The sequence below is a fragment of the Odontesthes bonariensis genome, chromosome 11 (genome assembly GCF_027942865.1).
Source record: "Odontesthes bonariensis isolate fOdoBon6 chromosome 11, fOdoBon6.hap1, whole genome shotgun sequence".
Taxonomy (NCBI): domain Eukaryota; kingdom Metazoa; phylum Chordata; class Actinopteri; order Atheriniformes; family Atherinopsidae; genus Odontesthes; species Odontesthes bonariensis.
In genome coordinates, this window is record NC_134516.1 from 21,980,220 (window position 1) to 21,995,254 (window position 15,035).

Below are 15,035 nucleotides of genomic sequence, written 5' to 3' on the forward strand. Positions count from 1 at the left end.
AAGCGACAAAATCAAAAGTGTGACCCTGAGCTGCTTTGAAAGTGTGTTAATGCGTGTGCGCAGGCGGGGGAGTGAGGTGGCTCGCATGCATGTAGCGGGAACCCACATTCAAGTGTTTGAAACATATATTTTTGTTTTGTGCCACTGCTGCGTGAGGCTGTCTCCCTCTGAGTGTTATTTATTTATTTTATTTTTGCTCCCATTTGAATGTGCACCACTTCAAACCCTTTCCCTGACATCATTCCATGAGCTTTTAGCTTTGAAATGGAAATTAATCACACAGGAGTTTTCCCTGAAGGCCTGCCTGTAATACATGAAATGGAGCTTTTGGCTCTAGATTTCACCACAGAGATTCTGGGTTGATACAACATTTTGTGGTTGCAGGACAAGATTTCATACATCTGTGAAGTTATTAAAGCACGGTACGGACATAAAGGCCGCGCTGCTAAAGTTTTAAATGCGCAGAAGTTTCAGTCCCTGGTGTGCGGACACCTTTGGGCAGCAATTCAAGTGTGATATTTCAATTCATTTTTTAACTCCAATTAATTCTCCAACAGATATATTCCTGGGAAATCAGGGTGCTTACGAGGTCCAGCAATACTACTTCAGTGTATTAGTGCTGAAATCTCAGCACTGCTCAGTACAGATTGTGCCACAATGAAAGCCTAATTGTAGAGTTGAGGTGTTTTCAGATTTGATTTGGTGGTTTAAGGCTGTTGGTATGATTGTTGTAATCCTGCCTGCTTGAATGAACTATTGCTTCAATATCTGTTAAAAAGAAAAAAAAACGTTTTTAAAAATCTGTTTTCTAATTATCTTTCCAGACCGGCTCTGGAGCCTTATCAGCTTGCTTATCGAGCAAATAGGTCAGCCGATGATGTTGTTTCTCTGTGCCTGCATTGAGTTCAACATTTAGAGGCTCCTGGTAGCTATGTACAGTCTGTTTGTCTATTTAACTTCTGAATTTCATACTATTCTCCCATACATGTTGGATTATAAGTTCTTTTATCTGGGGGTTGAGCAATCTCTATTTCATTGGGTTCCTTGATTTATTTTTAACAGAGAAGGTGCAACTGGAAGCTGATTTAAAAAAGAAAAACAGGAGGAGCCAAGAGGTCCTTCCATCGACTATCAACAACATAGAAGTGAAAAGGCTTTAAATTTTGGAGAGTAACAGTCTTTCCAAATGTGGATACTGTGCACCCATTGTTTTAAAGAAAGCCCCTCAGGGACTTTTCTTTTTAAGACGAGTAGAAAAATGTGCTGTATCCAGTCTCGGTTTTGTGTTGTTTTATCATACATTAGTGGAGAGCAACCTTACTTTTGCATTAACCTTTAAAGTAGTCAATAAGAGGATGCGATACCATTTAAAAGGTGCTATTTACTGCAATCGGAGATCACTGGGTCTGACCTTCCACCTTATGCAGAAATCTAAAGTTTAAAGCTAGACTTTAATAAAAAGACCTAAAAGTTTTAAAAGATTCTTCCTACCAAGCTATCGGCCCTTTTAAATATTCTAACAGTCACTGAAGACCAAAATCTATTAAGATAAAAACAACTACATTTCAGAGAAGCCCATATACTGAAGCTATTCATCTTATTATAATTTTTTGTTTTATTGTATGTAGGTATATATATGTATATATGTTTAGCCGTCCGTTGAATTTTTTTATGTGTTTTTTTTTCTATCTTACTATCATAGAATTATCTGAAAGTTTTGGATGAGATATGTAATGTCAGGTTGCCTTTATTGAAGTTCTTAGGATTAGGAGTGATTGGTTTCTTTGCTTGTACTGGATGAGCTCACCCTGACATATTAATTTCAACTATGTTGACATGGGAATATAAAATATAATTAGTATAGGAGTATAAAATCTGAAGGGGGAGTTAGCGGCTTAGAACAAGGACCTCACCTGGAGGCTTTGTGATGTTGGGTCTTTGCCAGAGCCGGCGCGCCCAATACGCACACTAGGCCCCGCGCGACCCGTTACGTCACTGACGTTGACAGTTCCAAAAAAAAAAAAAACCGCGAATTGATTATTGATTGATTCTGTTCTTGCAGCAGCAGAGTGTGGTAGCGATAGGTAGGAATATGAAACGACATATTCCCTCTGGGAACGAAAAAAGAAAATCATTGAAAATGAGCAACGAGAACAGCAGTCAGGTAAGCAAGGCAACGTAACCCCTCTCTTTTTGGTTATGCTACCCATTGGCAATTGCCCTTCTGTGGCTAATTTCGTATGGGACAGGAGTGAGAATCGTGAGAACTGTTAACTGAGGGAGACTATCTAACAATCGCGGATCTTGGGAACGGTTTCAAGAAGAAGAAAAAAAAACATACATTCATTCATTTGCTAAGTACACAGGAAGTATTTGTTTCTGTAGGGGACATATATTGAGGAAGTGGAGGTTTTTCTGAATGAGACGCGGGGTAAATATTTCATGCTGCAAGTTTGTTTACCGTCGTTAGGCAGGGGTGCATGGCAACGGCAGGGTGATAAAGTAAGCAACGGGTCATAATGTGCTTGTTATAGACTCAATGTTCAACACCTGGAGGGTGACAGTGGTCGGGATGTTTGTAGAAGAGCTTGTATACTAAGTACAAAAGTAAATGAAGACAAAAGAACTGTGCATATTCCTGTCAGCAGCGGGAGATGAGAGGAATATGCGGCTTTAACCGAGAGGTGTGTCCCTTCTCGCTGCGCATTGGAAGTGCACCTCGCGATATTCGACACTGTTTGTGCCGACTGCAGGTCTAAATAAATAGTGATACTATTCTAATAATATAATAATAGTAATAATTATGTCAAATTACGACCTGGGTCTATTGGCAACGAAAGGGGGATACTACAGCTAGGTTTTCAGTGCATCAATAGAATTACGTGGACAGAGCGACATGGCAATGTAATGTGGAGCTCAACCTTGTATCAATTATTTGACTGACATGTTAACAATAGCAAGGGGGCGTGGTTTTTGCTTGGATAGCCCACAGACTAATAAATGCAGACCTCTTGGTGAATGAATGAAACTTGTGGCATTACGAAGGTGAATCACAATATAATAAACACATTAGTAAATAGTAAACACATTAGTCACAATAATGTATCACAATATTCATAATAACCAATGCTATATAGCATATTAATTCATTTTACATATGAATTTCTTAACATATTAATTTATTTAAAAATGTTTTAGACCAGGTTACTAAAAGAGGCAAGCTACTATTAGGGGGCAGGCTATAAACTGAGGAAATACGGTCAATTTAAAATGCAACCAATTTGATGGAGCTAAATTAATTGAAGCCTTGTTTATATTTTACAGGCACTATGCTTAAGTTTCTGACCAGCACAGACTCCAGTCAGTCAGCCAGTGGAGGGCCAGCACAATGTTCAGGTAGTACAGGCACAGACGAGCCAGATGCAGCTGATGAGGCAGTCACATGTTCAGTACAGCCACCATTGTCAGAGGAAATTCAGACAGGATCAGATGCTAGTGCAGAACCAGAACATCTAGCAACAGTCTGTGCTCCTCCCAATGATTGCAGCATGTTTGCACATTAAACTTGATTTGAGTCAGACAAATTTTGTCTCTGTGGTCTTCGGTTGGGGGGTGTGGGGTGGGCGGTGAATGGACGACTTTAATTATGGGGTCCCCTTGGCATATTTTTGCCTAGGGCCCCATGGAGGTCAGAACCGGCTCTGGTCTTTGCTTAAGTATAAAGCATGAAGGGTGTTTAAAAGAATGTCCAGAATGAGATTTCTTAGCATTATGTATACTTGTGATTTACAATCAAGATGTTAAATCGTAGCAACTTGTATTCAAAGATGTTGTAATATGAAAAACATTTGTAGAACGAATTTCGACAAGAACCACTTCAGTCAAGAAGTGTTGTTATTTAATACTTATTCTCAGGAATGTGATTGGAAAAGGACAAAAAACAATCTAAATATAGAGAGTACAGGGCAAAGCCCCCCCCCCCACACACACACACACACACACACACACACACACACACACACACACACACACACACACACACACAAACACACACACTTGGCATTTCATACTTTTTCTGAAAATCTGCAAAGGCCACAAGTTCGCTCATTAACCGCAGTGTTGGTCCAGAATCTGTCACTATTTGTTTCTCATACTATAATTACACAAAGTAGTCAATATCAAAATAATTTGTTTGACCATATCTGGGACTGTCCACATCCTGCAAAGTAGAAATAAATAAATAGATAAATAAACTAGCTGGATAGCTGCATCTAGGTCAGAAAAAAAAAAAAGTATTTATCCTAAAGTAAAAAGGAGAATATTAAACTGTAAAAGTACAAATAAATTCATGCATTGAGACTGTTGTTTCAGTGAAAGAATGTAGGTGTTTGAAATATTGAAAGGTTTGCACTATTATTGCTTGAGCATTGGGGTCAAAGCAGGATTTGACTGTTGTCATTTCTTAAAGGTGAGGCTTGTTTTTAACTGTTTATTGAGCTGCAACTCATGACTGTTTTCATGACGCTTTGACCTCCTCTCCATTTATAAATGGATTACTTTGTTGGGAAAAATGAGAAAATTTAGTGACAAAAACTGTCACAAATGCTCGAATCAATTTTGTTAATGAGTGAGTTTAAGAGGAGTTAGTGCATTGATCCTTTCAGCAAAAAGTCCAACTCTTCCATCAATGGAGAAGCTTGTTCTCATCTCACTATTTAAGGACAGAGATGACTTAAATGTTATTTTTCATACTCTTGTATCACTTTTGTTAGTTTGTTACACATATACACTTTTATCACATACTCTCTGACCTTCACCTTGATAAAGACGGGGATTTCTCAGCATGCTTGTTTTCCATTTCTCCATTTTATTACAGGTCAGGCTCATGAAGCAACAGGGTTAGCACAGCAGCCTAAATTTCCTTTCAAAAATCATTTCTCCCTCCTTGAAACAGGGCATATCTGTGCATTTAAAGGCTATTAGGCACATGTTTTCTATTTTCCAGCAGTCCTTTCTGTCATACCACCAACGTCCATTTAGGGCACATACATCTTTACCAGATATGCCACTATCAGAAACATTGAGTGCAGGCTTACACATCTCAGTATGCACATACAGAATGAGATGAAGTTAGATCTGTCCACGCTGAACATCGCTCTTTGTCCAGCATCCTCTCAAGTGTAGATGCTTTGAAAAGCGGAGCACTCTTACCACTGACTGATGCAACAGTGCGGCACATCCATGCCAGCTCATGCTGTTGCGTACTGGGGGATGTGTCATTGTTTAAAATTTCATATTTTGAGTTGGCTCTGATCTGATTCAAATCAACCTTTGGCGTGCAGTCGGCTCAAGTGCAAACAGCAGGGAAAAGGGAACGATCAAGCAAGCAACCAGCAAGACGTTTAGACAAAAAGAACAGCGTGAAAACATGGTACATCACAGAAGGCGAGGTGTCACAGGAAGAGACTGCACCAGAAAAGATCAAGCAAAGATGCGTGGCAGTGCTTGGATGTGATAACAGGAGCTTCAAAGCCTCAAAGAAGGTGTGCTTGTCCAATGAAAGGTTAAGAATTAACATGTGAGGATGCTCATGTTTGAATGAAGCCATGGTGTGTGTTTTCACCCATGACATCGTTTCCAAAACATGTGGTCCCATCATCTGAATTGATGGGCTTGATGAATTTTTTTTTCAATGTCTCATTGTGGTACAACAACCTTCAGACTCCTGATGTGCTTCCATCTCCATTCGGTGCCACAGAAAAATGCAACCATGGTCTTAGACCTTTAAACGCATCGCCTGCCATATGTTTGCGTGCGTGTGTCCCTGCCTCCTCTTTTCCAGGAGCCCACATATCACATATTTCTCCACTCAAGACTTTCGCAAACATGTATGATCAATATGAGTTTTGCTGCAATTTTGTTTCTTTTTCGCCAGCTCCCGAATAGCATCAGCTTTGTCTATGTTGAGTCACACACCAGTGCCAACTCTTTAAAAAGCCATCAGCATGGATCTATATCCCAACCTTGTGAAGCCCCATGTCTCTGCCTGACTGGCCATGCAAGGGAGAATGATGAGCTCACAGGAATTAAAAAGGAAAGCGGAAGTTTTTCTCCTCCTCACAGGCATGCAGTACCTACACACCCCAACTCCAGAAAGTAACCTTTTTATTCCTCTGCAAAAGCTGAGATAAAGAAGCACTTCTTTATTATTTTTATAAAGCAGCTAGTACATTGTACAGAATAATGGCATATACTGCAATGGTTCTTCTTTGTGTACAGTCAATAAAATAAATTTCAGTGCAGAGAGATATTTTCTGTGGGATACCGGGTATTAGCAGCACTTTGTAAAGCTAATGTAAAGCATTGCCATGGCAGCAGTGGTTGTATTGTAGTTAGTTTTTATATCCCCAGCACTTCACAATCTGCTTTGTTTAGTTTGCTCATTGATCAGCAAGAATTAGATGAGTTTTTATATTCAAATGCCCTGCGGCAAGCAGCGGATGAATGCCCAAGTGGCCCCCACACCTTTTCGCACTATTAGCCCCATGCATCATTAAACAGGGGCTTGAAATAGAAGCGATTTTTGCAGCATTAAAAAGATTAAATGCTCATACACCCAGTTTTTGCAGCCCAGCAGGAGGGATCTTGTTCTTTTTGCCACCATTGTTTCCTTGTTTGTTCTCTTGTCTCAGAAGTTTTTTTTCTAAAGTTTTAACCAGATTATATTAGTCTAGGCACCAGGTGGCTGACATTAAGGTTGAAATAATGCAGTAAACAATGAGCATGCTTAACTCCACCAGTGAAAGAGTGGTTTTCACAATCCCCCACACACCCCCAACCCCTCTCTGTGATCACCACCAGTGACCAGGATTTGTCACTGGTTGAAAATTGTGTTAAATATTGACATTCTATCAAAAGTTGACACACAAGGCGTAGCAATATTACACATAGACAGCAAACACTTAATTGTCTTCCTTGCGAAAGAGGAATAGTTCTTCTTCTCATGTACTTTTTTTTTCATTTTTACACCTGCTGTTTGGGTCAGCTTTACAAATGTACTTACTTACTTTGCTGTTCCTTACCCATAATTACTTGGTAGCTTAAAGCACCCAGTAGTGCTTACAAAAGGTTCTTGTTTGGCTCAAAACAGGCCTCTTCATCACTTCTACCCAGTGGTAGTAAACTGACAACAAGACGAACCCGCTGATAAATCAGCTGTGGGTGACATCCTAAGGGCAACAACTGGTCTGTGGTTTGCAGAAATGTGAAATGATAACTTTGTGATTTAAATAATGAACTGAGTGAATAGAAAATAGTTTTTTACATAAATCAATCCCCGATACAAAATGTGACGCTCGTGTCAAGTTTTGGCTCAGACAAGGTTTTGATTTGTTTTTTTTATTAATTCTAAGTTCAGCCATTAACATTTCTCATTAGGAAAGGCTCTATTTATGAATAGGTTATGTGCTATAATGGGAATCGGTTGTATTTATTTCCATGTTGTCAGTGGCTCCAATGAAAGAAAAGGTCGATTAAATGTTTCACCCTTTTGTTGAAGGATTTCACCATTCAAATTTGTTATGGATATTTATTCACACATAAATGTTTTCCAGTAAATTTAAATGAGACGTAATATAGGCTGTCCTTTTTTTTTTTTCTTTCTTTTTTTTTTTTTACAAGCCCACACAACTTCCTGAGGTCTTAAGAAAATGCTATGGTAGAACAGCTCCTTTTGACACCATAAATTTACACCACTATTTACCTTTTTCTGTTTTAGTGTGTGGAGTGACCCTCTCTTTCACATGTTCTGCATCTTTTGAGATCAGTAGTACTGGATAACCTTTGAAGCACATTAATACCATATAACAGAACATAAAGTAAATAGCCTGAGAGCTCACTACCACACATCAGCCAATAAAAAAAATACTTGACTCGCAATTTTATGCTTAAATACTTATATTTCCCTCATTTGTCGATCAGCCACATACATTTGGTACTTTTAGGCTTAGTCTTCTCATAAGTCATGTGGTGAACTGGCTAAAGTTGGTAAAACATCACACCATAGAGAATAACAGCCAGCCAGTCAGTGAATACATTCAATCTCTGTTTCATTTAAGTTTTTAGAGGTTAATATTAAGCGCTGTTGTTTTAATGGGCCACTTTTTTACCCAAGTTAGCACGTTTATTTTGGGAATGCAGGAGCTGCTGTGGTGTATTCAAATTAAAAAGGAAATTAGAATTTCCAACAGCCACCTGGGAAAAATTGTAAAGAAACTAGAACAAATTAGAAGTCTGACTTCCTAGTTGAGATATAAAACATAACATTGTTAGCACAGTTTTTTCTTTACTGTTGAGAATTAATTTTTTTGTGATTAGCAAAGCAACAAACATCCCAAATATGAGGTACAGCTAATGCAGCATGATTTGAAGTTGAAGTTAGTTGGAGAGTAAGATGAGGAGGCTGGATATTTCCACCCTGAGCTGGGAGTGGGATATAGAAATCCACTTCAGATATGTATATATGATATATTTTTTTCTTTCTATCCAAACAGCCTTTGTGCTTCCTTGACCTCTCCTGTTGCGCTACCTTGTGGTACAAGCAGATAAAACCATACAATCTGAAAAAAGTGTAGCTTTAACCACATATGATTAGATATCAGCTAGGCCCATTAATAGAGGAGTCTAGCTGAAAAGTGCCTTGTATGTCTGAAAGTATTAAAACTATAGTAGGGCATTTTGAATATCTAGGTGTCTCTTCCTGATGGCTGGTTAGCAATGTCAGAGCTTCTCTCTGAAGCCTATTAACTACAGTATGACACAGTTCTTTCTCCTCATTTAAATCAGGAAGGCCGTGATAATGAAGTGGATAGAAAATCCTTTTTCTTTTTTTCATTGCTAATGAACACAATATCCTGCTGAGTGGGCGAAAAAAATAAGCTTACTTGTATCATGGTACTCTTCTAATGCACTCACTCTGTCAAATAGTAAAAGCGGTGCTCTATGCTTTTTGTGTGGGCACTTTTCATTGTGACAGAGTATACGGATTTCTAATTCATCTATAACAAAAAACTTCAAAAGTGCCTTTTATCTCTCTAACTAGCCTGAGAAAATGCTGTGTGAAAGGGAGCCCCTGTATCGTGACAGTCCTGCTATTATCCTCATACCAATATTTCAGAATCAATCAACATCAAGAGCCTCAGTGAGTCAACAGAGCAGCACTTTTCCAGGGGGAATGTGTCACGACTCACATTATGTTGGCTTCTTGTTCAGTCATGGGCAGTCTGATCCCACCTTTATGTAGTTTTGTTTTATTGATGGAGTGAAATGTTACCTCTGAAAAGTAAACACTGACACAAAGGTCGGTAAATTATCAAGCTTGGATTTAAACCCAGGGTCTTTCTGGTGCAGTTACCTGCGTATTAATCATGAAGGACGATGGGTGTAAAGCTACAGTGTAGAAGTTTCAAGTGCAAAGCATATCTATGATGATGTCTTAGAACCCAGATGGAAGCTGGTAATCCCAGGGGAAGGATTTATGAATTTTAGGGTTCTTGCCGCAGACAGCTCAGAAAATTCTCGAGGCGAACTTTGTACAGTGAAAAATCCATATTATGTGAATGGGAATACTCTCTGCTCTCTGCTAGTAACCTGGTCTTGTTATCTGGAATCTGCACTCATACCTACAAACACTTGCATTACAAAACTGAAAGCACAACTTCTGCTCTCTGTGCTCTCTGATGTTCTGAGTGTGATTATTATTTCATTTTCTATTTTACTATAACACGTGTTTCTTTTTCCGTCTCAATCAGACTTCTTGAATACAGACTGTCAGAAACTACTTTGAAGCACACCTCACATTCGGTAATGAGGCCGTTAGATTTCTAGTTTGCAAAGTTGTTTGAAGTCTTTGTTGTTAAAATTTGTATTTTGTGTGTTGGTTTCATTTTTTTTTATCAAACAAGAGTCCAAAAGCCTTTGTGCAAACATTAATACGAACCAATAAATGCTGTCCATCATCTGACACTTTCACATTCAAGACTTGTCTGTGACTTAAGCAGCAAATTGTCCTTTAAGCATCACCAGGACATCTCCCAAGTCCAGGGCTGTTTAATCTGTCTGGGTCTCAATCAGATGGCAAAGACGTAAAAGCACAAGATTTGTTCGGTCTGAGCAGGCGAACACCGTCTTATGAATGGAGGAAAATTATGGGAGCAGGCAATTATTACTGAATGTGCCACTCTTAGATAAAAAATGACCTCATAGCTTGAGTGAACATCCAAAACATTTCCAATTTCCATTTTCTCAGTTTACATAGTCTCTTAGCACTGCCTCATATTCAAACAGACATATTTATACCAGGCCTTGTGAATTAGGGAAGTCATTTTTATTTGCTATAAGGATTTCATTGTGGCAAATCAATTAAAGCTGTGGTAATCAATGAATTATACTGTTTGTTGCAGTGATAAATCCTCATCGGTTCTATTTGTTTGCTTAAATTTGCTGCATTTTGCTTATTTTGGTATCGCAGCTGGAAAAGCTGCAGTCCTGCAATACAACAGCTGGGTTCTCCCAAGAATTCTGAAACAATAGCTGGCTTGTATTTGGAGAATGTGATTCAGAAACTGTGAATGGATAATGTGCAAATAGTGTTTAGTTGCTCACTTGAGGCAATTTTTTTCCTGTCCAGGAGAAGACTTGATGCAAATTAGAGCACATGGGAACCCTTTTGTTAATTGCATCTGGCCAGGCAGAGATTAAGATGGTGTGACTCACCAGCTGTTTCTGGTCTGAGACAGCAAAAAATAAAATCATGTGACTGACTGACATCTGCCCAAATATGATACGATATCCCAGATATTACCAGAGAGGAAAGTCATTCCTAAAAAAAAAAGAGTTTTCGATTTCCCCTTGCTTGTTTCCAATAAATAAAACTACTTCTAATGAATTACAACCAGTGGCAACCTTGCTTCGGAATTGCTTTGCTAAATAATGGAACATTGACGAATGACAAAATAATCCATGGAGCAAGGCTTTGGGTTACAAGTTTGTGGGCAAGTTGAGACCAGCCAGTGTCCTAATTCAAGACTCCAAGAGGGATTACAATAAATATTGCCAAAGCATCCGTTATGTCACGTCTTTAGGGAATTGCTTCACTTATAGAAGAACAACACCAAAGGCTTCTCTTGTCAAGGGTTGGATTACCCAACTGATTCCTCTGATGGGGCTCAGCTGTTCTTACTTTGTCTGGTTAAAGTTAGTCTTTGATAGACAGAAATAAAAAGCTTATTTAGTAACTGGCTGATTTTTCTTTTCCTTTTCTAAGCAGTTTCCATATATAAATTCCCATCAACTGCATCAAGTTAGCAACAAATAGGCAGCTGGACAAAGATCTCTTAAATCACTTGAATAGAGTAGAACAAGAAAAAATACTTTCCTACTAAGTTAGGGGAGAGCAAATATTTAACTTAATGCTGTTAATGTTGTGGTACTGTTGTTATGTGTCTGCTGTACATGATTGGCCCCTTTTTGCTCTTTAAACTTAGTTTAAAATAGATCTGCTGCCTTCTAGTGGCCATACAATCAATGTTAAATGCAGATTTAAAGTTGGGGAACGATGCAACCAAAAAAAGTTTTATTTATTTATTTATTTTTTGTCTAAAGAAAATGTGAATATGAGTCTGCAAGCATTGGGTCTATTTACACATCTAACAGACGCATTGCTTTGCAGTAGGTTTCTGGATTTTTGCTTTGGGTGAACATCAGTTCCTGCTGCTAAATCTATCAGATATTCTCCAGGTAACTGTAAACTTTCTGCTGTTTGGTGATGGACAGGTGGAAAATAGTGGGTTTATCAGTGGGTCTTCACCGATAGCACAGTCAGTGATACAGTTGATAAGAACATCAGTATTCAACCAAACCTTTGTGTTATAGTTGAAGGAAAAAATGAATAGATGGATCATTAATTTCATGAAAGTTATCCGTCATCATATGTCACCGTACGATAGTTAATTCTGTTAACTGTCGTACCCCTGCAGGACCATTCGGGAGCACCTGGGTGAGCAGGAGGTTTCCATTTCTCTGACCATCGATTCTCTGGAGGAGAGCGATCTGGGCAACTACTCCTGCTACGTGGAGAATGGCAACGGGCGGCGGCAGGCAAACATTCAGCTCACCAAGAAAGGTGAGCAAGGTAGTCATTTGTAAGATGAGAAAATAATGTGTCCAAGTCTACTAATCTAAGTGATTAATTCCCAAGCTTTGATATATAATAATGGCATGTTACATCTTAAGAGGTGAAAAGCAGGATTTATTAGCACAGGCCTTCACTCTGACAACAGTGAATCTCCTGCAGCAGTTTACTGATACAAAGAAGAACTACATGCAGGATTCTGGGAATTGACCACTTGTTTCCTGCCTCGGGGAGGAAATAATGGGACAGTATGGTAGATAGTGCAAAAAAGACTTATATATATCCACCTCAGCCTCAGGAAGCACTATTTTGTAGAGAAAGAAAAATTGCTTTTGGAGAGAGGCAGCCTTTGGCGTTATGATGCTTGACATGCTGTTTGACTGCCTGGCACAAACACCCCCCATTGATTGCTGAACTCTTACCAAGACCGTTTCTGTTATTCCAGCAAAACATTGTTGACTTTTGCTATCTGATTCTGCCTCACTCAGGGTGACTATTTGAAAGTTGATTCCATGATTATTTGAAATGGATTCCCATTTGTTGGTGTGGTTATGTAAGTGAGCTGGGTGGGGGGTGGCACTCTGCAGCCTTTAAGTTCTCAGTATTGAATACATTTACATAGTAAGTTATGTTTCCTCTCTTTAAAGCTTGAAGCCTTGGATCCAGCTTTGATGCTAGCCCAGTTCCCCTCCATTTGCTATATTAAGGGGTTTATACTCCACAGTCGAATCTCAGAATAAACTGGAGAAGATTAGCCTAGTTCTCGCAGGATTGCAAGACTCCAAGAAATCCTGTTATTCCCATGTTTTTTTCAGGTGTTTTTTTGTCTCCTGAATTTGTAGTTTTGATGCAGTGTGACCCCAGTCACTGTTTGACACAACAAAATGTTTTAATTTCTTTGTCTTGTCTCTTGAAGCTCAAATGAATTTGGTCGTTTCAGTGTGAGCACATTTTCACTCTTTCACTGCTTGCCTCTTTTTTTTGGTCCCCCACACACGCGCACACTTTGAATCGTGCAGCATCGGTCAGCATGTGTTTTCACTTGTAGGCAGTGTATCTGTCCTCATTTCCACTTCTTGTACAATTTCCTGTTGTCAAAAAGTTGATTTTTCTCCAAGTCCTTTTGACCAACTTTTATGTTTTCCATATCATCTACAGCAAAGTGTTTTTGGTCTCACAAAACAGCAGCAACAAAACTGACATAAATACCAGCTTTCTCAATTTAGTTTTACAATTCAGCAACTACTCTGGCTTGTCTTCTTCTTTTCATCCGCCACCCTCAACTGTGAGAGATGCAGAAAAAGAGGGAGAAGAAGAAGTGATAAATTGCCCAATGCCATGAGGCTCCATCAAATTCAGCCTTCTCGTCGTCAGGAGCTAATTTGTCTTAATCTGTCCCATTGCAGCACTGCTACAATATGGATGCCAGGCAGAGAAGAATTGGCCTCCTCCACTGTAATCTAGGCTGCTTGAGAAGCAGCTGGCTCGTTATACTGTCCAGATATTTGAGCGGGGAAGCAGCATGCGCAGAGTGGAGGTGGGGAGGACAGTGAAGAGGAAGTGAGAGAGAAGTAGAGTTTCGAGGAGTGCTTGTTAGCCGCAGAGACTCCCAGAGAAGTCAACTAATTCAGGGTGATTTCGAGGGCTGAGAGGAGAAAAAACTAAGATCAGAGAATGGATGGGGAAGCCTGTGTTCATGCCGCCCTGAGTTTGTTTGCTCTTTTGTTTGGGAATGTACATTGGTGAGTTTGGCTGAAGGTCGTCACCAGACAGGCGTGATGAAGCAGCACGGGCCATGCTCGTTAGCTCTCCAGAACATCATCCCTCATCATGGGAGCTGTCAGCCTGATGGCCGCTGCAGTAGGGTGGGCATCGCACATTCCGACGAGGTTAAATGCGCATCAGTGATTGATGGTGATGCACGTGAGCCGTCTTCCATCCGTGTTTATGCGCGTGTGCAGCAGCGCAGTTTGTTCGGGCTTTTACTGCCATCCATTAGTCAGCCAATGAAGGTTGACCACCCAGATTTTGTGAGGCGTAGTCACAAGGAAATGTTGAACTGCAAAAGATGGAGAGACATCCGGCATAAAACTGTAAAAAAAAAAAAAAAAGAAAGAAAGCCTTGACAGAGGCACAAGATCATTAAAAGACAAAGCAAACAACTTGGTTTTCAAGGCAACTCACTCAACCATAAAGTCTAATGGTTGAGCCCATTGTCCTGATGTGTAAAATATCACCTCTCAAACAACAATGGAGTCTATTGACCTTTTTTTTTTTAAACGGTACCATTTAGACTTATCTGATGTAAAACCAAATGAGCAACACTAAATTTTAGCACTTCTTGGAATCTGGCTTCCCCTGAACCTTTTCATGTTTCCATGAGCTGCTATCAGGCTACAGTGATGACAGATGGCAGTGAGCGCGGACTGCTTCGATCTGTCAGGTGTTTTCAGCTACCAGCCGGGAGCTTTACAGCTCTGCAGCTGTGTGTACACATAACCGATCTTCATAAGTGTGGCAGCGTGATCTGTCACACGCTATTGTAGCACCGGTTGCTTCAGTGTAAGTTTTTTATTATCCAAGTCAAGCCAGGAAGCATTAAACGACAGGTATGGATGCGGTTGTGCTTTCATTCGGCTTTGAGTTATGTGTCATCCGGATCCAATCAAGCTGGAATGAACAACATGAAAAGATGGAGAGGGAAATCAAGAAAAACTGACTCAAACGTAGCCTGGGTGAATAGAAGCACAGAAGATGTATAAAAGCCTTTTACAAACAAATGTGGAGGTACTGCAGAGTCATTTCATAAGATGGAGTCTTTTAACATCAGCAACTGCAGCTTTTT

The 15,035-nt window shown here is 39.7% G+C and overlaps 1 protein-coding gene across 2 annotated transcripts in view; it reads left to right on the forward strand.

The window, feature by feature from the left end:
* The window catches only part of LOC142391804 (interleukin-1 receptor accessory protein-like 1), a 259,529-nt gene that overhangs the window by 227,419 nt on the left and 17,075 nt on the right, over positions 1-15,035 (forward strand). For both annotated transcript variants that reach the window (XM_075477883.1, XM_075477884.1), the window contains exon 8: positions 12,036-12,181. In XM_075477883.1, coding sequence (XP_075333998.1) covers positions 12,036-12,181 — 146 coding nt within the window. The remainder of the gene's footprint in view (positions 1-12,035; positions 12,182-15,035) is intronic.